The following is a 21,577-nucleotide window of genomic DNA, read 5'->3' as shown; positions in this document are numbered from 1 at the left end:
CTGGGGTGAGGTATGGGGGCTGTTTATACAGGCATCTCTTGCCCAGAACTAAGATGCAGCCCCTTCTGGGGTGGGGCACAGGGGCTATTTACACAGGGATCCCTCATCCAGTAAAGAGATGCAGCTGCCTCTGGGGTGGAGCAAGATGAGGCAGCCATTTGACATACGCACAACAGACCCCTCCCATCCACTGCCTCTCACCATCCTGACCAGCCCAGGTGCCTCCAGCCCCACACTGGTGCTGGGCCAGGAATGTCAAGGTTCTGCCCATGTGTGCAGGTTCCGGATGCAGGGCATCACCGAGGAAACATTTGTGGCCTCGGCTGGGATGTTCCAACCTGAGCGGTGTCATGCTGGGTTAGGGAGATGCCTCTCACTGCCCCATCTCACGCCACGTGTCCTCAAAGCAAACTCTTCTCTTCTTCCACCTGCCCCGGAGACCAAGAGGGTAGCGAAAAGACTCCACCCCTCACCCAAGACCCCACCCCCCAGGTTAAGATCAGGCCCCTTGCCTCAGCTCCCATCTCCCCGGGTAAGATCAGGCTGCCACCCCCACAGCTGTCTTGGAATAACAACAGCTGGGCCCCCTGAAATATCTCCTTTGCTCTGCATTTCCCTGATTCGGGGCCCCCTTACTGGGCTGGGTGTCGGGTAGATTTAGGGCACCAAAGGAGATAACGAGGAATCTACGCAGGAGCTGAGTTTGTAGAGATATCCCAGGTTGTAGTCCTAGCACAGCATCCATTCACCGCTGAGGCCCTGCGCAATGTGCATCCCACAGGGACTGGAGATGGGATGCAGACTATGGGCTGCAGCACAGTCTCCTCAGCAGCACATGGCCCGGGCACACAATGGGCTTGTCATCATCGTGATTGGGGAGATTGACCAGAACAGCTATTCCAGAGTAAAAGCAGCTGCCTGGGAAACTGCTCCAGAATAGCCCTTGTGCTTTGAATTCATACCCTACCTTAGTCCAGAATAACTTCACCATGCAAACAAGCCCTAAAAAAGTCAAAAGCTTTGGGATGGGCATGGGGGTTATCACTCCTCTCCTCTGGTACCAGGGGGCTTGCTACCACAAGAGAAGAAGGATGGTCTTTTGGTCAAGGCACTAGTCTGAAACTTGGGAGACCTGGGTTCACTTCCTGACTCTGCCACAGGTTTCCTGTGTGATCTTGGGCAAGTCACTTAGTCTTTCTGTGCCTCAGTTTCTGCTCTGTTCAATGGGGATAGTAGCCTGGCTCTACTTCCCTGGGGTGTGTGAGGATAAATGCAGTAAAGGCTGTGAGGCAGCCAGATGCTATGGTGATGGGGACCAGATTATGCTGGCATAGGCTCAGTGATATAGACAGAACCTGGGACCTGACAGCTCCTGTGGTAGGGAGGCCGGGATAAGATCCACTGGATGAGGGGGAAAAGGGGTCACGCTAGAGAGGGCATGTCTGGATGTTTCTCTCTGTCCTGGTAAAGCTTATGCTCAAATAAATGTGTTAGACTCTAAGGTGCCACAAGTACTCCTGTTCTTTGTGCGGATACAGACTAACAGGGCTGCTACTCTGAAACCTGTCTGGAGTGTGGCTCATGCACCTATTAATGGGTTGGTTCTCACGTTGGATGTGGGGAAACTGAGGCAGCAAGTGGGGACGTGACTCACCCGAGTCACCCAGTGAATCACTGGCAGAGCTAGGGATGTAACTCAGGCATCCTGATCCCTCCCTATTCTAACCACTAACCCCCACGCCGCTCCGGGTCTCTACCCCTTTAAGGACGAGCGCGGAACGGCGCCGTTTGCCCCTGGACGGCTTCCGTCTGCCACCCTCACATGACCAAACACAGCCGCCGCGCGAGTCTCGCTGCTTCCGGTGTGGAGCCTCCGATAGTCGGACCCGGTGAGTCTCCGGGACGCCGTCGCCCTCCCCCGTCGGGACCTGTTCCCCTCAAAATCCCCTAGTCTGGCCCCCGCGAGGGGAGATACGGGCGCTTGTGGGGGGGCTCCGCGGGGGGAGATACGGGGGCTTGTGGGGGGGGCTCCGCGGGGGATGCGGGGGGAGGTACGGGGGCTTGTGGGGGGGCTCCGCGGGGGATGCGGGGGGAGGTACGGGGGCTTGTGGGAGGTGTGGGGGGCTCTGCCTGGGGGTTGGGGTTGTAAAGAAGGGATGGGGCGGAGTCTCCACCTGAGGTGGTGACACCGGACATGCAGAGTTGGGGGGCGGTGGAGAGTGGACCCCGGTGCCAGGGCCTGAACGTAGCTGTGAGCTGGGCACATCCAGTCGTTGGTTGCAGGCTCTAATTCTAAGGGGCCCTTTAACGCAGTGGGTAGAGGAGGGCTAAATGGCATCACACCCCATTCTCTCTGGCTCCTGGACAGCTCCTCGGGGACAATGCTCTGGACCTGGGCACAGCTTGAGTGGCCCCTTTGCCCTTGTCTGCCCTGGGTTTTGTCCCCTGGCCTAGCTGTAACCCCCTTGTATGATGCTGCTTAGTCCTGGGGTGAATCCCACCACAGCAGCATAAATCATGTGAGCCCAAGGGGTCTTTGGGATCTAGCAGGAGCTGGGAGCCAGGGCGCCTGGGTTCTATTCCTGGCATTGGGAGAGGTGTGGGGTCCAGGCCCAAGGAACCTCTCAGGTAGTGCCACATATTTCATCCTGTTCTCCAGCTGTCCTACTCTGTCCTTTAGCAGCCACCGATCCTTTTGGAGCTGCCCTGTAACACATCTCCCTCTCTTCCATTTGCAGAGAGGTAGCTCGGTCCAGAGCAGCAGCACATCATGGAGTGCACGGCACTGGAGAGTCTCATCGAGATGGGCTTCTCCCAGAACAGAGCGTATGTGTGCCCCCACCTCCATTCCCTCATTCCCCTCCCAGCCGTCCACAGGCTGCCTTAGCTGCCACTGCATCTTGACCTGGTCAGGGTGCTCCCTACCAGTGACTGGGGGTCATGGCCTATGGCTGTAGAACGGCAGCACAAAGGGATCAGGTGCAATGTGGGAATGCTTTTGAGGGGAAGGAAAAATCTAGTGCTGAGAGCAGGATTCCTAGATTCTATCCCCAGTGCTGGGAGGAGAGTGGGGTCTAGTGGGTTAGAGGATGAGGACCGGGAGTACTGTCCCTTTGCCTCAATTTCCCCATCAGTAGAGCAGGGATAACGCCTCTGCCCTGTCATCCCGTGTGTCGTGTCGTCGTCCCCCCTCCCCGGGTTCTTCAGACTAAACAAGGAATGCTTATTAAGGCTGTTATAGAGGGTAAAGCCAGAAGGGACCATTAGATCATCTAGTCTGCCCTGCAGTATAGTGCAGGCCAGAGAATGTCTCCCAGTTCCCCCTGCATTGAGCCTGATCACTTGTGTTTCACTAAAACATCTTCCAGAAGGGCAGCCAGCCTGGACTGGAGATGGAGAATCCACCCCTGCTCTGTGGAGCTTGTTCCAATGGTCAATCACCCTCCCTGGGAAAAAAAAACATGCATTGTTTTTCATTGGAATGTGTCTGGCACCAGCTTCCAGCCATTGGTTCTTGTTCTCCCTGTCTCTGTTACATTAAAGAGCCCTTTAGTGCCTGCTATTTTCTCCTGCTACGTATATACTAGTCAGGTCACCTCTATCTTCTTTTCCTAAACAGACTGAGCTCTTTCAGTCTCTCACCATCAGGTGTTTTCTTCTGCCCTCAAATTGTTTTTTAAGGCTCTTCTCCTCAACCTCTTCAATGGCTCAACACCCAATTTCAAAGGTAGCACCCAGATCTCTGTGCAGGATTCCAGTCTTGATTTCACCAAGGCCATAAGCAGAAGTGAAATCACCTCCCTGCTCCTGGGTAGGCCTTCCTAGGCAGTAGAATGGTCTTGAGGGGCCAGTGCTGTGGTGGTGGTGGTGGGAAGGGAGCTATTTGTGCCTCTGCACCGACAGAAGTAAGCAGCTGGAGGACAACGTGTCCCATGAAGGCCTCACCTTAGCCTCCAATATCTAATGATTGGCTCAGCCCTGAAGCAGACAGTATTTCAGTCCTTCCAGAGCCTCCACTAGCATGAATTATCATCACTCCAGTTATCCAGCCTAGCACATGGCCCCTCTGTGCTTCCTGCTGAGTCCCCCTCATCCCTGGCTCGCAGATTGATGTTACGCTGGTGGCTGTGGTATCTATTCCAGGTTGGGGTAATGTTCTGTCAATTGGCCAGAGACGGGGAGACCCAGGTTTGTTCTCAAGGCCTGGACAGTGGCAGTTTGGGTCACCCCATTGAGCTACCCATCTGTCTTTGCTCTGTGAAGCGTTTCATGGGAACGATGCTGCTGTGGAGGTGGGGCAGTGATAGAGCTGTTCAGCTTCTGGGTGGAACTCAGCCACGGCTGTCTATTTCTTTCAGGGAGAAGGCGCTGGCGCTGACAGGGAACCAAGGCATCGAGCAGGCCATGGACTGGTGGGTTGGAGACCCCCTCCTCCTAGATCTGTCTGCATTTCCATCCTTGTGACTCCGCCTTCTCCCTGCTGATGCTTGTTCTCTCTTCCCCCCCTCAAAAGGCTCATGGAGCATGAGAATGACCCCGACGTGGATGAGCCATACGTGCCTCCCCAGGGCCATGTCTTGGGCACGGAGGAGCCCCCCGAGGGAAGCACCCCCGAGCCTGTGGAAGCCAGAGCAGGTTTGAACAACCCTGGGGAGTTGACTGTGCTGGGGGCAGGGGAGTCAAGCTGCCCACCCTGGCTTGTGGGACAGCTGTGGCCCATACACACCAGGATCTTGCCTGCTTCTTGGCTGTTCCTTCCTTGAGCGACCCCCTCCACCCACATTGGGATCCCACTGACTCAGGGGGTGGGCTTTGCCTGCAGGAGGGGCGGGTTGGAAGCCCTGCTGCGGTTCAGGCTCACACCTAGGGTATGTGGCATGTCTGCCTCCTCACTTGCGCCACCCCCCCACAACTGTGTGGGGTAGACCCTGGAGTGACGGGGGCCCTGAAGGAGCCTGGTCCCACCCTGATGCCCCGATGCTTTGCTCATTACCTGTGTGGGCAGCAGGGGGTTCTGGCCTCTGAGCAGAGGATAATGGAGGCTTTTCCCTACAGATCGTGTGGAGGAGGGCTCGGCGGAGGGAGATGACAAGCACCCCCTGACTGAGGAGGAGAAGAGGGAACAGACCAAGCGGTAGGAAGGCCCCCCAGCCCCCGCTTTCGTGGTTGGCAGGGAGAGGCCTGTCCCCCTGGGATGCCAGTTTGCATGCATGCTGGGAAGCGTAGCTCTTGGAGGAAGGAGGATTTGGTCCCTGTGGATTGTGGGCCCTGTGGGGAGCGGGGGCAGTGGAAGGTGGTGCCCACTCCTATTCCTCCTGCAGGATGATGGAGCTGATCGCGCAGAAGCAGCGGGAGAGGGAGGAACGGGAGAAGCGGGAGACTATTGAGCGGGAGAAGCAGCGGCGCAAGCAGGGCCAGGAGCTTTCCATGATCCGCCAGAAGCTGCAGGAGGATGAGATGAAGAAGATGGCAGAGGAGAGGCGCAGGGAGAAGATGGAGGAGAAGCTGGCCAAGTGAGAGCCCGGGGAGAGTGGGATGGGGATGCGTGGGGAGTAGGTGCATGGGTGGAGGGAGGGGTGGGCAGTGGGATGGGGTGCATTGGGGGAAGATGTGGGGAAAGGGGAGGAGTGGATGTAGACGTGGAACTTGCCCTTGCTGTGACGTTGCAGCAGAAACACCCTCCACCATGCTGCCACCTCTAACTGGGTCTGTTCTCCTTGCAGGCAGCGGGTGCGTGAGAAGATCGAGCGGGACAAAGCAGAGCGAGTCAAGAAGGTGGGTGAGCAGCAGAGGCTGGGTGGGATCTAGGCCCCCCATGGTGGCTCCTGCCACTGCTGTCCCTTAAGCTGGGGGTGTGGGGGGGTATGTGTTGTGGAAGGAGGCTGTGGGGGGAAGGGCTGATGAGGGGGTGGGGCTGTGGTGCGTCCCATTCATCACGTGAGATCCCATGCCCAGTGCCCTATATGGAGGGAGGGAGATGCCCTGGGCATGGCTTTCTCCTGTGCCTGCTGGGTATGGGTGTGTGTGGGGTGGTCTGTGTGAGTGCTAGGGAGTGGGTTCGTGGGGTCCTTGAGGCAGCCTGGTGAAACCAGCTTGGGGCTGGAAGGGGAACCCACTCACATCTTGGTGCCTGTCCCACTCTGTGTACCATTCCCATCCAGTTCGGAGGTGGCAGCAGCTCCCAGGCCCCAGCCGAGCCAGCCCAGGAGATACTGGTGCCCTCGTCCCCCAGCCAGGAACCGCCCACGAAGAGAGAGTATGACCAGTGCCGAATACAGGTACCCGGGGGAAGATGGCCCCACAAACTTTTGTGCTTCATCCATCTGTTGCTTACACACATACCAGTCTACCCCACATTGTCCCCTGCTGTGGGTTCCTGGGTGGGCGCAGACATCCTGCCTTGTTGGAAAAGCAGGTGGGGGTCCCAGGCAGTAACTGGGATATTGGCCTGATCTGGCTTGCTGCTGCAGCTCTGGAGGAAGCCCCCTATCTCTGGGGTCACACCCAGAGGTGCAAGTCAAGGAGAACAGAGGAAGCTCTCCTCTTAATGCAGGGGAACTGGCCCGCCCAGCATGCTGCCCTACTGTGGCATGGGGCCTGCACTCATCCCCTCTTGCCCTCTGTCCAGGTGAGACTGCTGGATGGGACGTCGCTCATGCAGACCTTCAAGGCCAAAGAGCAGCTGGCAGCTGTGCGGCTGTATATAGAGCTGAACCGCAAGGATGGTGGGGAGCCCTTCCACCTCCTCACCAGCTTCCCTCGCCGTATCTTCACGGACGAGGACATGGAGAAGCCCTTGCAGGAGCTGGGTGAGCCTCTGGGGGAGGGGCAGGCGAAGCGACTGGCTTGAGGGTACGGTTAACAGCAGAGCTGGGGAATAGAACCAGGAGTTCTGGCTCCCAGCTGCCCTGCTCTGACCCACTAGATCCTACTCCCATCCCAGAGCTGGGGAACAGAACCAGGAGTCCTGACTCCCAGGCCCCGCTACTCTAACCACTAGGCAACAGCGTGGAGTCCTTTGAGAACAGATCTGGGCTGGGGACTCATGACTGTAGGACCATCCAGCTGTTTCTTCGGGATTCCCATCAGAGAAGGGAGAGCATGGAATCTGCTTGTGGGCTGGTGCTGCTGCCTGGTGCTGGGGACGCCCGAGCTGTAAGCAGAGAACCCACTACAAGAGCCAGCTCTGTCCCTGTTGCCCTCACTTGGGCAGGGTAGGCTGCAGCCGGGCAGGCGCTCCGCACAGAGGAAGCTGTGTCAGCTGCTGGCACCAGCCACCACGGGGTCCTGGGAGGGGGAGATGCAAACCACAGAGCACCCAGGGCCCTTCCAGCTCAGACTCCCCTGCTGAAATCACTCCCGCTCTCAGGGATCCAGCCTGCCCAGCCCCAGCCACATGAGTGGACACTGCTCCCTCCACAACCCATATGCACCTGGGTCCTGGCTTCAGTCTGTCTCCTGCCCCCACAGGTTTGGTGCCTTCGGCCGTTCTCATAGTGGCCAAGAAGTGTAACAGCTGAAGGATGCCTTGGCTCATGCGTGCTGTGACAGGAACTCCCTCCCCACCCTGGCCCTGGATTCCTGTGGTTCCCTCTGCCACCCGCACACCGTGGTTCTGCCCCTCCCCCTGCCCGACTGAGCCCAGAGAAGTGACTGACCATTTCGCCTCCCCAGGACTGGAACCCAGCAGAGCGGCTGCGGGGGGCTTTGAGTCCAGCTTCCCTGGGGGAGTGCCACAGCGCGAGCCCCAGCACCAGGGACGCTAATAAACATCATCTGTTCTGCTGCTGCTGCCGCCGCTGCCACCCATTATTCCCGCGTGCTGCTGTTGGTGGGCTGATGGGAAGGAGGCCCCAGCTGAGCTAAGGGGAGCAGCCAGCAGGATGGGCACTGAGCAGACCCCACCAGCCGAGGGGGGGCCCCACTATAAATTCATAGTCCAAGGGTCATAGATTCGTTGTGCCAGAGGCTGCACGGATAATGCCGCGGCCGCTATCACTCCCCGCAGCAAAGACGGGGACCCCGTCATCACACCGGGTGCTGCACAGATGCCCTGCAGCCAAGAGTGGGGTCTGTCATGGCAGGTGCTGCATAGACAGAGGCTGAGAGGGAAAACTGGGGAAGTCAGAGGGGAAAGGCCTGACTCTGCCAAGGTAGGGAAGATACCCTACCCTAGGCAGTCGGTGGGGGAGAGACTCCTCTGCTCTCTCTACCCCTACACTGTGATCTTGTCCTACCCCACGTGCTCAATGGGGCACTATGGGGAGGGGATAGTGCAAAGAAAAGTCCAAGCTCTGCAGGAGGTGCTCTCCCCTTGCTCTTGGTGCTGGCCCCCGTGAAGCATTAGTGTGTGGGGTACTGCAGGGAGTGGGGCTGTGCTGGACCATACCATCCTCCAGGTGAGATGTGACACCCAGGCCTGGCCCACGGTCAGTAAAGAGCCTAAGGTGCAACCCTGTGGTTTGAATGGGCTTCTCCTGCCCTGGTGCACGGTGCTGTGTGCGCTCCTCAGTGGGGAGGGAGCTGCGTGGGTGAGGAGATGGAAAACAGCTGTGTCTAGGCAGGTCCAGCTCCTACCCACCCCTGAGCCTGAGGGAATGAATGTGTGGGGTCTAGTGTGGAATTAGTGGGCAGTGGGAGGAGCCAGGCTGCTGCTGATACCCCTGTGGGGGGCTTAGCCCCACTGGCCTGAACTTGGAATGGGGTTTCAAAGCTGTTGCTGAAGGTGATAATTTAACAGAGGGCAAGTGAGAAGGGGCCTGTGTCCCAGGACTCTCCCCAAGCTGTCAGGGCTGGGAAGCCTATTCCAAGGCTCCTTGTTCCCTGAAGGAGCAGCAGCCCACGGGGCACTCTGGGCCTGGAGCTCCAGTTTGCCCTCTCTGAGCAGCTTGAGTTATGGGGGCCCTTTTGGAGCACATGTTCTTGCAGCTGGGCTGGGCTGGGGCAAGCCTCCGTAATCCAAACCCTGCACAAAGGGAATGACTGTGCCAGCTTCCCTGCAAAGAGCCTGGCTGGGAATGCGGGAGGGGGCAGGGAGCAGCGAGCAGCCCAGTTCTTGCTGGGGGTGCTGGGCTGAGGATGCAATCAGTAGTTAGAGCAGTAGGTGCTGCTCCCAGGATGGAGCCCTTACTCTCTACATTCCTTCTTCCCTCCCCAGTTTGCTGGCTCAATGCCACTGCCTGAGGTAGTGTGCTGGGTCAGCCATAAAACCCAGCAGACCCTTTGCTTTAAGCACTAGATGCTGCATGCTCTCAGCGTCGGGGGCAGAATTTGACCTTCTGTCCATTATCTGTTGTTAGCACCTTCCCAGCCATGCTGCCCAGCAGCTGCTGAATCCCAAACTCTTCTAGTACAACTGGGGAGGGAAAGCCCACGCAGCCCCTGGCTGGGCCCTGCATCTGTTTGGATTAGCAACAGGCCACTGTGCTCAGTTGGTCTGACCTGACCCCCAGGCCCTCGAGCATCCCTGAGCACATTCCTGTTTGAACTAGAGGGGATTTGAGAAAAGCACCCCATCAGATTTAATGAGAGGAATGCCAACTTTGGAGCTTGTGTGGGCTGAGTTCCCACAAAAGCTGCTGGCTGCCACCCTCCCATCCTCCTCTAAAATTCCCCTAGACAGGGAGAATTTGGGGACTTCCTCCCCCCCACTGTCCTCCATTTTCCCTCCTATACCAATAGCTCTGTGTGCCCCCATTATTTCCATCTGATAGAAATCATTCAGGCTGTCACCATTACGCTATTGGATGAGCAGAGATGGGGTATTGTATGAGAAGCATTAAGAGGCAGAGGCTTCATGTGTCCCCCTTTTTGGTTTTCTGGCCTTTGATGCCTACAGTACCCCCTGAAATTTTGGAATTGACCAGATGTGGCATTTAAAAGTGATCATGTTCCACACACAAATGTTATCAAGTTGAGCCTAAAGCCTTTGCAAACTTGGCCAAAAATTCCACTGATGGAGAATCCACGCCAGACCTGGATAACTTGTTCCAATGGTTAATGACTCTCCTGTGGAATCTGCATTTTAGTTCCAGTCTGAATTTGTCTAGTTTCAACTTCCAGCTGGTGGATCTCGTTAGATCTTTGTCTGCTAGATTGGAAAGTCCTCTATGAAATTTTCATTCCCCATTCAGTACTTCTAGATTGACTAAGTCACCTCCTGACCTCTTTGCTAAACTGAAAAGATTGAGCTCAGTGAGTCTGTCACTCCAAGGCAGGCTTTCTAATCCGTTAATCATTCTTTCATAATGACAGGTTTCAGAGTAACAGCCGTGTTAGTCTGTCTTTGCGAAAAGAAAAGGAGTACTTGTGGCACCTTAGAGACTAACCAATTTATTTGAGCATGAGCTTTCGTGAGCTACAGCTCACTTTATCGGATGCATACCATGGAAACACGGTATGCATCCGATGAAGTGAGCTGTAGCTCACGAAAGCTCATGCTCAAATAAATTGGTTAGTCTCTAAGGTGCCACAAGTACTCCTTTTCTTTAATCATTCTTGTGGTTCTTCTCCAAAACATCTTCCAGCTTATTCACAGGCATCTTGAATTGTGGACACCAGAACTGGACACACTATACCAGCAGTGGCTGCAACAGTGCCAGCTACAGAGAGAATAAAAGGGACTAAAACCTCTCTTCTGACATGAGATTCCCCTGTTCATACAGCCAAGGATCACATTATCCCTTTTGGCTAAAGCACTACACTAGGAGCTCCTATTCAGCTGTGATTATCCCTTTGCCTTTCTGAGTCACTGCTTCCTAGCATAGACTGAAATGCAATTCCTCCCCCACCAGTTCTGTGAGTCCAGGCCCCCCGGGGGCCAATTCCTTGTTGGACAAGTCACACGACATCCTTTTGTGCAAATTTTTCTCCCCAAAAGCTGCCTCCCCCCATCCCAGGATACCATAAATGGAGAAGTGAGGGAACAACAGGCAAACTGGTTTCAGCTGAGCTCTGAAAGGGACAGACTGTGCAGAAAGAGACCTGTTCTAGAGAAGCAGACTGATGGGTGGAAGAGCAGAGCCTAGCTGGAGCCAAGGGGGGTTCAAAGCAGCAGGAGGTTAAATTAGAACTGGATGTTGGAATGAACAGGGTGAGTCAAGACGTGGGGAGAAATACTGTCATAGCTCATCCCATAAGCAGGAGTTAGTTCGGGGGATTGCACCAGCGGGACAGTCTGGGGAGCTGCCATGACATAAGGCAAGCAGAGAGGGAAGGGCTGCAGGCAGCTGGAGCTTAGCGGAGAGGAAGATGAGGATCATAGTAAAGGGGGAGTTGGAGTGGGTCTCTTCTCTCTCAGGTACTACTGGGAGGCTACCATAGTAAGAAAAAGCAAACAGTTTTCTCTTGGATTCATGTTATTGTCCCAAATGCACATTTTTGACTTGGCCAGTGCAGCAGCTGCACCTTGTCCTGCCTTGTTTGTTCTACTTCTTCTGTTTCCCAACTGGATCAGCTAGGATGACTACACCCCAGCAGGCGAGACCTGAAGGGGAGAAAGGAGGGAGACATCAGGGGGTGATTGCATAGGACTGACTCTCCCCTTAAGGGCATGACCCCCAGAAACTTAAAGGGGGTGATCAACATGTAGGTTACAGTTTCCCTTGAGGTGGGAACTTGCTAGGTCACGAGTCCATACGCTCCTTAAAGCCAGCATAGAAGTAGGAGTAGTGGGAGCCATGGAAGTTATCCTAACCCCTCTAGGACACTTGCCCCGACCTCAGTGACCCCCCCAGTCCCAGAGAGATGGGGTAACACCACTGACTCCTCCCCACTCCAGTGGCTGGAATGCCCCTAATGAGGGTGATGTGGGTGGCTGGTCCCATGTAGCTGGTGTGACCCTTGAACCCTGGCCTTAGGGTGACCTCTAACCCCCTGGGTGGCCTCAAGGTCAATAACGTCACAGGTCCCTGACCTCCAATACGACCTGTGACCCCAGCACTCTCTGACGTGGGGAACGGTTCCCATGGAGATGGGGTCACGCTCTGCCCACCCCTGACCCCGCCGTGACCCCTGACGCGCACTTACTGACTGCGAAGGAGAGCTGGAAAATGTTCCACGGGGAGGGGGCGATGCCCCGGCTTATGACCCTGCGCGGGCTTAGATAGATCCAGTACCCGGCCCCGATCAGCGCCGAGCCGGACAGGATGCGGCAGCTCCAACAGCTCCCGAACAGCGGCTTGGGGGGAGGCGCGGCCGCCTTGCTCTCCTCCGCGGCCTTAGACATGGCGGCGGGAATAGAAGCACGGAAAGAAGCCGATTCCGAAGATGGCGGCACCCATTGGGGGAACCGGAAATATGGGTGCCAGAAAGTCGTCAGCAAGGAACCCGGCAGTAGAAACTTTTGTAACACAGCGGAACCTAGCCACCGGAAGTACTGACCCAGCCTATTGGGGTTCTGGGGAGCGGAAGAACTGAACAGGAAATGCTTCCCGTGAGGGTGTGGTGTCAGAGCGTCTAGTGTCCGTGTGCCAACGTCGCCTACGCGCTGACAGTTCCGAGCTCTGAAGAACCTGCCCCCCTCCCCAAACCCCTCTGTCCCTGACGGCCTCTGTCCAAGGCTGCCCTTGGGCATACCCTGCTGGAAACAGTCGCCCCTCCTGGGACATCTGCCATTGCCCCCAGAAGAACTGGAGTCCAGGCTGCACCCCAGGGGGGGATGAGGAAAGTTGAAGAGAGCCCTACAGCTGGGTCCCCATGACGAGCCCTTTGGGGCGGTGAGGTAGAACCATAACACATCCCCAGCTGCACAAACATCTGGGACCAGGAGCGCTGGCTCTGTGGGTAGCTCCTAGCTACTCCAGTTCCAGCCTCTCCCAGCAGAGCCTGCTGGAGGCAGGGAGCTCCCAGTTACTCTAGATCTGGCTTCTCCCAGCAGGGGGTAGTGTAGGAAGCAGGACAGGAATACTGGCTGTGAGAGGAACTCTCAGGTACTCCAGAGCCAGACACTCCCAGCAGGAGTGCTGTAGGGAACACAGCAGGAGCATAAGCTTGGGTTGGAAAACTTGGAATTCTCAGTAGCTATTGCAAGCTTTCATTTTACTTTGCCCATTTTAATAGTGTATATTATTGACACAGGTCTCACCCTTTACTGAGATTATCCTATAACTAATCAAACATGGTTCCTTCAGTACAGTCTGAATAGATACCAGAGCAAGGGGTACAGGCCAGGGCACAAAGCAACAGGAGGCTTAAATAGTTTAGTTTTTATTAATATCAAAAACTTTAACTGTATTAACTATTATTCAACATTACCATTATTCCGTTGTATTGCAGTAGCACCAACTCGGCTCCATTCTGGTTCTTATACAGCCCTATACTCTGTGGTATCTGGCTTCTTTGTGAATGATGCATTAAGTGACATGACTAACATTTGCCACAGCTGGTTCTTTCTTCAAGGAGGAGCAAGGGGGATTTTTTTTTACTGCTAGCAGAAGGCTGTTTTTTTAGAGATGATATATTCTATGTGCTGATGTTCGCAAAGGCAGGTTGGAGATGTGGCCCAGACTGTTGGAGTGGAAGATGGGGAAATTTGGGTTGATTCTTAGTTCCTGGGGGAGTTTATTACAACCTGGGATCAACCCCCAGGGAAGCACTGTCTCCGGTACAGACAAACTGATGCCACAGTTCTGTTGTGCCTGAGGAGCAGAGTGCTCTGCTCTTCTTTGTCCCGAAGCTTTAGGCAACTTGGGCTCAGCCATGGAGCACACTGAAGATAAGAACCAAGGCCTTGAGTTTAACTTAAGGGAAGTCAGCACAGAGCGCAGGAGGCAGGTGTGCTACACTCACGGTAGTCTGTGCTGCTGAGAATACAGACTGCAGCATTCTCTACATATAGAAGCTCCTATCAGGGACCTCTGGGGAGGAGCTGGTCCCTACCCCCAATGAGTGCACAATCCCAGGATACCATGAGAAGCAGGTATACCAAACTGAGAGAAGGAAGCATAAAGATACAATTACTTAATGTTTCTGTTGCTGAAGACCAGTCAAGCCAGGATCCCATTGTGCTGGGGTCTTTAAAGACCTGGAGCAAATAACAGACCCTACCCCAAAGATCTTGTCATAGAAAAGCCAAACCCACACAGGGTGATTTAGGCACAACAGCAGTGGGAACGGTGGATGAATAACAATATCAGCCTGTGCAGTTTTTTAGCCTGCTGTGAGGGGTATCTACCCCCCCACCAGCTGCCTGTATATTATCAAAATTCAGTTCTGTGGGAGGCATGATGATTAGCATAAGAGGCAGCAACCCCAGTGCACCAGCTGCTTTAACCATGACACCAGACAGGTCTTTACAAGGTTACTAGGTTAGTTTATTAAAGACATGAAAATGCTTCTTTATCTCATGCTGTAGTTTTTGCTGTCAGATCTGCATGACACCCATACCCTGTGTGGGTATAACCAGGGACTGGGAATAAGAGACAGAGTCCCCCTCAGCATAATGGTCACTGATCATTACATCTGCTGACAGCCATGGAGTGTCCATCCCATTCTGGCCTGGGGGAGACCAGAGATGGCTGCAGGGATGGAGAATGCAGCCTGCACCCACCTCAGGAGCGGTCTCAGGACCAGTTGCCTTGGCTCCCATTTGGGAGGGTGATGGGCAGCTGTCACTTGCTCCAGGCTGGTGAAGGCCTCCGGGCCACATTCTCATTTGTTTCAGCTGCCTCTTTAATCGCTGCCATTACCAGCTCATTCTGGTGTCGCCTCTCCGCCCAGCGCAGGGGGTTTGTCTCCGGCAGCTCCTGAGGAGAGAAGGGAGTGGTCGGGAGGGGGGGGCGAGGTGTTTGGTGGTTTTTAGACCTCCCCCTTCTCTCTGAAAAGAGAGTGGAACAGCAGTTTCGAGTTCCGCTCTCCTCCCTGACCGCAGAAATGTTGGTTTCCAGGCCTCCCTCCTCCATGGCCCATTCCAGGGGAGGTAGTTTCCAGGCCCCCTCACCTTGGCTATCTCCCGCCTGCGCGGCTCCCGCGGCGTTACTAGCGCCCAGACCCCGACCCCCAGCCCCGTGGTCGCAGCCACCATCAGGCTCCCCAGCAGCAGGCGTCGCAGGAATTCCATTAGGGCGCGGTATGAAAAACCCTGGTTAGCCGCGGAGTTCAGGCTGCCCGGGGGACAGAGCGGACAGAAGTTAACCATAGAGAGCGGGGGAGGTGTCCAGGCAGAGCGTCCTGTCACGCTACTATAGATGGGCGGTGTGACCCAGGCACCACCATAGAGAACATGCGCTGTGGACAGAGCGCCCCCTTTTGCTACTACAGAGAAACAGCGGAAAAGGACCAGAGTGTTCGATTTTTGCTACCATAGAAAGCAGGGACTGGTGGGCCAGAGCGTCCCATTGCAACCATAGAGATCATAGGACTTATGCCATAGAGGGGGTTCTGCGTCTGGCTGATCCAGACGGTTCGCTCCCGCGCGGCAGAGAGGGTGTGTGGCTGGGCCAGGCGACCCTATCCCTCACTATAGGGGAGGGGTGCGTGGGTGGGCGGGCCAGGCCTCCCAGCATAAAGAGCGGTGGTGTGGGGCTCGGACGGGCCAGACACCTGCTCCCCTACCATAGAGAGGGGTGGAGGTGTTTTGTGGCTAGGTCAGTGTACCGTCTCTGGGGTTTTCAGTCTGGTCCCCACTGGGGCAGGCACCCAAGTCCCCAAACGTGCTGTCCCCCTCAGAGAGCAGTTGGAGGGAAGCATGTTGGCAGGGGGTGATGTAAGCTTTCCCTGCCCAAGCAGCCCCATCTGGAGAGGCACAGAGGAGTCAGTCCCTTGTGGTGTAGATGGAGTGTATTTGTGCAGGTCTCGCTCTGCCCAGGCTGCTCCCATGCTCAGTACCTCCAGAGGCCTTAGTTCCTCTGTAGTTAGTTCCACTGACCCTTCCCCCTGGGCCTCCCCAGTCCAGTCTTCCCTCAGACAACCCCTAAACCCCCTGCGTCAGGGCTCTGCTGACCCCGTTCTGCATTAGTCTTGGGCGGTGCACTAGGGAGACAAATGAACCAAATGGATTTCATCTGATCAATCCCAGGGCTATACCTGGCCAGGGAACCTTCAGTCCTGAAGGGAGCTCTGTTGTGGTCTCTCTCCACCAGGGGGGAGGAAGGGGTGGGATTTGTGCCATGGTCCTCACTGGGAAGCACTGGCACCTGTTAAGTGGGAGCAGGGGGCACCCAGCCTTCTCTCCCCATCGCTCAGTGGGCAAATCATTGGGTCTGAGGCCCCCCATCTTGTGGTCTTTAATGATGGAGAACCGTCTGGGAAGAGGGAGGGGTATTTCTCCCACAGCCCCTGATGCTGTGAATGTGCCCCATAGTGACCTCTCTAATCTGCCCGGGGCTCATCACCCCAATCCCATTAAGGCCCCTTTAAACTTTGGGAGTCGTGTAATCAGGCTGGCTTAGACCTGGGCATAACAGGGAAATGGGACCATGGTGGGGCCTGGCAACTGGACAGATCTTGAGGTGGGGCCTTCCAATCCCAGGGGCTCTGGGGCCCCTGTTCATTGCTCCATGGCTGCCAAATTAATCCAGTTCTGCCCTGACCCCGTTCATGGTGAAAGCCAGCCTGTGTCAGTAGCATCTGCTGACTCAATCTCCCACCCATGGCTGGAGCAGCCCCAGGGATCCAGCAGCCTTGCCCCTTAGCTAGGGTGTGCAAGCTTCATGCCAGAGGCTGAGTGAGATCTGGGTCCCCTACCTGACCTTTAAAGAGCTCCTCTGCTCCCCCACCTTCAGGGCAGCCAGTTAGCTCCTTGGGCAGTTCCCATGAGCTCACTGAGTGATTAACTGAAGCCCTGATTCCAATCCTCCCCTCGTAATTATCCATGTCCTGGGACAACTCCGGGCCAGGGCAGCAGCTGCCCATGCCCTGATTGGTCTGGGCTCCCACCTTAGTCTGTAGGTGCAGGGGTTGGGAACATCTCCCTGGAGCAGGCAGCCCTCATAGTGTGGGGGATGGGGTGGGGCCCAGGGCTGGGAGTGCAGTCCAGGGAGGAGAGGAGAGCACTCTCCCTGGGGTGGAGATTACTGAATGCAGGGGGATCCAAGGGTTGGGAGTACAGGGGAGCTTGGCAGGGGTGCTCTAGCCAGGTTGGGGGGCACTGACAATGCAGAAGGTCCTAGCGGGTAGCACTGAATAGGGGAATCCACCACCCCGGCACCATAGAGCTGTTGTGCCCAGGGGATTAGCCTGGTGTCAGGACAAAGCGCTTATGGTGCCTGGAGCATCTGTCGGCTCCCTGACCTGGGGACTGCTGGGCCCTGTAATCCCTGCACATCCTGGGATGGCCCAGGACAGCGCCTGATGGTGTGTGACCGACCGAGGGGAGGCTGGGGTGGGGGTCAGCCCAGGCACAGACTCCCTCTGTCCCCACAATGGGATTTCTCAGGGAAGAGGGAGTGATAGTCTAGCTGAAGGGGGGAGGTGACCCCTGGCAAGGGTTGGGGGTGTCACAGTGAGGCTTTTTGGGGCTGGGAAGTGCCCCCCACAGGGGAAGGACCAGAAGTTCCAGTGTGTGTATATGGGATTCTGTGGTATGGGGAATCCTCCCCCCCCACCCCAATCTGGTGAAGGGCCTAAATTGCCAGTGCAGGGGTGTCTGAACTTTAGGGCTTGGATCCTGGGGAATAGACATAGGGCTTAACCCTGGCTGGGTGGGGGAAGGAGACGGGGCCATTCCCAGGCCTGACCCCCAGTTTCTACTCCCAGCATCGCTATGGCTGAGGGGACTCTGGATTGTGGTGGTGCCCCATCCCAGGCAGTGCTGACCCCTGGTGAGGCCTGCAACCCCATCCAGCTACCTGTGGCGACCGCAGGGCAGAACAGCCTGGCCTGGCTCCACAGCACTGACAAGGAGGTGCAGTGGCTATCAGAAGTGGGAAGGAGCCCCATCCAGACAAAGCCTCCCGCACAGAGCCAGGTGAGACACCCCCTTCCTGGGACATCCCCTCACTGGGTCCCCTGAGATGAGGCCAGAGCCAGGTGAGCCACCCAGGACAAAGCCCCCTGTGCTGCTGCCCTCACCTCCTGTGGATCAGATCCAGACCCCCATCCTCATATCAGAGCCTTACTGCCCTGCCTTCCTCCCTGCCATTCCAGGTTTCTGGGCAGCTAGGCTCCCCCGGCGCGCAAACTAACCCCCTTATCCTCTGTGCCTCATTCTTCCTGGAGCCATGTGAGACGGGCAAAGGCGCCCCTAGGGAGCCGTGTGAGGGGTTGTGCAAAGGTCCCCCTGAGGAGCTGTCTGAGGTGATGTGCAAGGATCCCCTCAGGGAGCCGTGTGAGGTGACGTGCGTGGAGCTGTGTGAGGACACTCCTCCCTGGGAGCTGTGCAGGGATCCCCCCATGGAGCCATGTGAAGGGCTGTGCAAGGAAATGTGCAAAGATCCTCCCCCTGGGAAGCCATGCGAGGGCCCCCTTGGAAGCCCAGTGCAGGGGAAGGCCCAGCTGCCGTCCATTGTGGTGGAACCCACAGAGGCGGGAGAGGTGGAGAGCAGGGAGCTGCGCTGGCCCCCAGATGACTTCCTGCTGCTGGAGGGCGAGGATGAGCTCTTCACTGATGGAGAGGAGTAAGTAGCAGGGCCGGGGCCTGGTGAGTCTGGGGGGCAGGGCCTGATGAGTCTGGGGGGCAGGGCCCAGAGAGTTTGGGGGGCAGGGCAGGGCTGCGAGAGTCTCGAGGGCAGAGCTGGGGACCAGTGAGTCTTGGGGGTGGGGCCCAGAGAGTCTGGGGGGCAGGGGCAGGGCCCAGTGAGTCTGTGGGGCGAGGCAGGGCTGGTGCCAGGAGAGTCTGGGGGGCATGGCCATGCAAGGGGGAGAGGGGCCTCAACAGGACCCTGGGATACAGATCCTTTGTCTTGGAGGCACCTCAGGATCTGGGCTCCCCAGCCTCCATGGCAAGAGCCCAGTTGGGAGAGGACTGTGGCCCCATAAAGCTTTGGGGGGGTGGGATGTGCTTCAGGAGTCCCTCCCCCATTCAGTGTGTCTATGAGGCCATTAGGGGGTTGGGGCATGGGGCTGGCACTGCTCTCCATCTCCAGTGCCTCAGCCGTGGTCAAGTTGTGAGGGGAGTGTGGAGGGGATCCAGCTGGCTGCCGAGGCCTGGGGGGGTGCTGGGGCCTTGAGGGAAGCTGCCAGAGGAGCTAGAGGAGGCAAAAGTGGGGGGAGGGGCTTGTCAGCACCTAGAAATGTACCAAAATAGCTCCTTGGACATTCTGGAGTGAGAGGGCCATGACCCTGCTTAGCTCAATCCTCAGCCCAGTGTCCACATGGGGCTTAACCGGAAATAGCTAGTGTGTCAATTTCCAAGAGCAGACAAGCCTGAGGAGGGATTTTCCTCTGTACAGGACATTGCTGAGCCTGATCCTGGGGCTCTGAGGGCCACATCGAAGAATTGGAGGGGATCTGGAGGGCAGGAGAAAACACCTGCCAGTGGGAGACTGAAAGAACTCAGCCTGTTTAGCTCAGGTGTCTGAGGCCTTTGCGGGGAGAAAACAGCAGGTAGAGAAGGGCTCGAACTGCGCAGAGACTGGCAGAACAAAAACAGTGGCTGGAAGCTGAAGTCAGAGTAACTCAAGTTAGAAACAAGGCCCAAATTTGTCCCAGGGCATGTGATTGACCATTGGAACAAGCTCCCCAGGGCAGGGGTGAAGTTTCCATCTCCAGTCCAGGCTGGCTCCCTCTCTGGAAGGCCCTTCAGTCAAATACGAATGATTGGGCTCAATGCAGGAGTGTCTGGGGGACATTCTCCAGCCTGTGCTACACAGGAGGGCAGACTATGTGATCTAAAGGTCCCTTCTGGCCTTACACTCTCAGCTCTTTGACTGGGGGAATGATTCTGCCACTTATTCCCAGGGCCCAAAACTCACAGGTGACTGAGTTGCTCTTTGACAGCCTTCTTAGAGCAGTGCCCTGCCAGATTTGACGCTGGGCCCTTTACCTTTTCCCACAATGCAATGAATAGGCAGTAGGTTTAATACAAGCAAGAGGACGTGTTCACGCAATGCACAATTCACCTGTGGAACCCATTGCCAGGGGATGTTGTGAAGGCCAAAAGTATAACTGCGTTCAGAAAAGAATTAGATGAATGAATGGAGGATAGGTCCATCAATGGCTATTAGCCAAGGTGATCATGGACACAACTCCATGCTCTGGGTGTCCCTGAACCTCTGACTGCCAGAAGCTCGAGAATCAGACACTGGTGGATCTCTCCAGCATTGCCGTGTTCTGTACACTCACCCTGAAGCTCTGGTACTGGTCGCTGGTGGAGACAGGATACTGGGCTAGATGGACCATTGCTCTGACCCAGTATGGTAGCTTCTGTGTTCTTATGACCTTTCTCTTGGGGTAGGGACCTTTCAGACATTCTTCAGGCTATTGCAAAGTGTCCTCTGCGAGGGCTGGCACAAGATGCCACAGCTCGCTTACTGCCTGAGCGCCCAGCTGGTCGGAGCTTGAAGGGGTGTCTGTGACCCATAAAGACCTGGGACTGTCCTGCCCAAGGGACTGTTGCGTCTCTCCTTGGGCCGTGCTGCTGTGACTGCGATCAGCAGGGATGTCTGAGCTGGGGCCCTCTCACTGAGGGTGCAGTTGGCAGGGCGTTCTCTGGCGCGAGGCATTGGGGAGGGGTCTGTTACCACTCCTGGCATGGAGCTGGATGGTTAATGGAGCTTGGGCTGGCAGCCTCACCCTCAGGAGAAGCTGAGGGGAGGAGAGGGGCCTGGGGGAAGGGTTGGAGGGGAGTTCAGCTTGGGGGAGGGGCCTGGGGAGCAGAGGGGAGGGGCTTAGTATTTAAATAAAAATTATCCTAAGAGGGCCCCACATTGCTTTCTGTGCTGCCCCACAGGCTCTGACCTCAGGCCTCTCCCTGCGCTTTGTGTTTCAGGGCCCCCCGCACTGGAGAGCACCCTGGATGAAGTACTGCTGTGAAGCTGCTGGGGACAGAGGGGACCCCACTCTCTCCCTGTATGGCCTCAGACCCCACTAGAGACCCAGCTGTAGCCTTGTGGGAGGGCCGTAGCTCAGGGACTGAGGACACCCTCCCCAGGAGCTGGACAGCAGCAGGAGGGGATGGGCCCCCTGCCACCAGGACCTTAGGGGGCAGAATAAGACCAGCCTTGGGCATCCTCCGTGCCGGATCCAGTGCACCCCATCTGTGAGCAAGAGTCAGCGTGACTTTGATCTGGGACAGCAGCACCATGGGGCATGCACTGCCCCCACCACCTCCAGGAGCTGGGGGGCCAGCAGCCTGCAGGGTTTGTGTCAGTGGGTACAAGCTGCCTGCTCCTCCCCTGCTGAGCTCAGCAATAAAAGGTTCCTGTCCTAGCTGTGGTGTCTCACTGTGAAGTGGCTGGCGAGGCCCTGGGAACAGGTGTAGTGCCTCTGTGGGGCCGGCTCCCGGGGGCTGCAAGCTCCACACTCTCTGAGCCCCAGGGGGTGGCTGAGCTGGGGGGAGGGAGGCAGCAATACCTGAGCACCTGCATCTGAGGTGTAGGGCCCCCGGCTGATGTAGTAGGAGGGGGCTGCTGTTCAAGGGGGGAGTTGCCCACAATGGGGGTGACCACCCTAGATGTAGGGGGATTGGGTACCAAGCCAG

At 56.6% G+C, this 21,577-nt stretch overlaps 4 protein-coding genes across 8 annotated transcripts; 2 read left to right on the top strand and 2 right to left on the bottom strand.

The window, feature by feature from the left end:
- Positions 1-1,786: 1,786 nt before the first annotated feature.
- UBXN1 (UBX domain protein 1) lies at positions 1,787-7,789 on the top strand. Of its 2 annotated transcripts, none has more exons than XM_073352125.1 (10): positions 1,787-1,889; positions 2,739-2,826; positions 4,359-4,412; positions 4,514-4,635; positions 5,056-5,134; positions 5,322-5,513; positions 5,724-5,775; positions 6,162-6,278; positions 6,629-6,809; positions 7,675-7,789. In XM_073352125.1, exons 2-10 carry the CDS (start codon positions 2,771-2,773, stop codon positions 7,764-7,766), a joined length of 945 nt encoding a protein of 314 aa, XP_073208226.1. In that variant the 5' UTR covers positions 1,787-1,889; positions 2,739-2,770; the 3' UTR covers positions 7,767-7,789. The 2 variants fall into 2 exon arrangements, with proteins under 2 accessions (XP_073208226.1, XP_073208227.1); XM_073352126.1 differs by having other exon boundaries at positions 7,471-7,789.
- Positions 7,790-11,339: 3,550 nt separating this feature from the next.
- Positions 11,340-12,315, bottom strand: DMAC1 (distal membrane arm assembly component 1). The gene is made up of 2 exons (XM_073352124.1): positions 12,028-12,315; positions 11,340-11,485 (listed from the first exon to the last, which is right to left on the bottom strand). Exons 1-2 carry the CDS (start codon positions 12,224-12,226, stop codon positions 11,427-11,429), a joined length of 258 nt encoding a protein of 85 aa, XP_073208225.1. The 5' UTR covers positions 12,227-12,315; the 3' UTR covers positions 11,340-11,426.
- Positions 11,958-21,298, top strand: LOC140914410 (uncharacterized). Of its 4 annotated transcripts, none has more exons than XM_073352121.1 (4): positions 11,958-12,721; positions 17,695-17,905; positions 18,085-18,554; positions 20,867-21,298. In XM_073352121.1, exons 2-4 carry the CDS (start codon positions 17,702-17,704, stop codon positions 20,895-20,897), a joined length of 705 nt encoding a protein of 234 aa, XP_073208222.1. In that variant the 5' UTR covers positions 11,958-12,721; positions 17,695-17,701; the 3' UTR covers positions 20,898-21,298. The 4 variants fall into 4 exon arrangements, with proteins under 4 accessions (XP_073208222.1, XP_073208223.1, XP_073208219.1 ...); XM_073352122.1 differs by lacking the exon at positions 11,958-12,721 and adding an exon at positions 14,774-15,424 and having other exon boundaries at positions 18,157-18,554; XM_073352118.1 differs by lacking the exon at positions 11,958-12,721 and adding an exon at positions 14,774-15,424.
- Positions 14,291-15,184, bottom strand: UQCC3 (ubiquinol-cytochrome c reductase complex assembly factor 3). Its single transcript, XM_073352123.1, has 2 exons — positions 14,939-15,184; positions 14,291-14,744 (listed from the first exon to the last, which is right to left on the bottom strand). Exons 1-2 carry the CDS (start codon positions 15,134-15,136, stop codon positions 14,610-14,612), a joined length of 333 nt encoding a protein of 110 aa, XP_073208224.1. The 5' UTR covers positions 15,137-15,184; the 3' UTR covers positions 14,291-14,609.
- Positions 21,299-21,577: the final 279 nt, after the last annotated feature.

Source organism: Lepidochelys kempii, chromosome 7, assembly GCF_965140265.1.
Source record: "Lepidochelys kempii isolate rLepKem1 chromosome 7, rLepKem1.hap2, whole genome shotgun sequence".
Classification (NCBI taxonomy): domain Eukaryota; kingdom Metazoa; phylum Chordata; order Testudines; family Cheloniidae; genus Lepidochelys; species Lepidochelys kempii.
This window is presented reverse-complemented; position numbering and strand designations above follow the sequence as displayed.

What these genes read in the sequence shown, in the direction of transcription:
- UBXN1 (XM_073352125.1), top strand. Translation starts at nt 2,771, where the DNA reads ATGGAGTGCACGGCACTGGAGAGTCTCATCGAGATGGGCTTCTCCCAG. An exon ending in GGCTTCTCCCAGAACAGAGC is followed by an intron (nt 2,827 to 4,358) that starts GTATGTGTGCCC and finishes TATTTCTTTCAG; the next exon opens with GGAGAAGGCGCTGGCGCTGA. An exon ending in ATCGAGCAGGCCATGGACTG is followed by an intron (nt 4,413 to 4,513) that starts GTGGGTTGGAGA and finishes CCCCCTCAAAAG; the next exon opens with GCTCATGGAGCATGAGAATG.
- DMAC1 (XM_073352124.1), bottom strand. Translation starts at nt 12,226, where the DNA reads ATGTCTAAGGCCGCGGAGGAGAGCAAGGCGGCCGCGCCTCCCCCCAAG. An exon ending in CCAGCTCTCCTTCGCAGTCA is followed by an intron (nt 11,486 to 12,027) that starts GTAAGTGCGCGT and finishes TCTCCCCTTCAG; the next exon opens with GTCTCGCCTGCTGGGGTGTA.
- UQCC3 (XM_073352123.1), bottom strand. Translation starts at nt 15,136, where the DNA reads ATGGTTAACTTCTGTCCGCTCTGTCCCCCGGGCAGCCTGAACTCCGCG. An exon ending in GCAGGCGGGAGATAGCCAAG is followed by an intron (nt 14,745 to 14,938) that starts GTGAGGGGGCCT and finishes TTCTCTCCTCAG; the next exon opens with GAGCTGCCGGAGACAAACCC.
- LOC140914410 (XM_073352121.1), top strand. Translation starts at nt 17,702, where the DNA reads ATGGCTGAGGGGACTCTGGATTGTGGTGGTGCCCCATCCCAGGCAGTG. An exon ending in AGCCTCCCGCACAGAGCCAG is followed by an intron (nt 17,906 to 18,084) that starts GTGAGACACCCC and finishes CTGCCATTCCAG; the next exon opens with GTTTCTGGGCAGCTAGGCTC. An exon ending in CTCTTCACTGATGGAGAGGA is followed by an intron (nt 18,555 to 20,866) that starts GTAAGTAGCAGG and finishes TTTGTGTTTCAG; the next exon opens with GGCCCCCCGCACTGGAGAGC.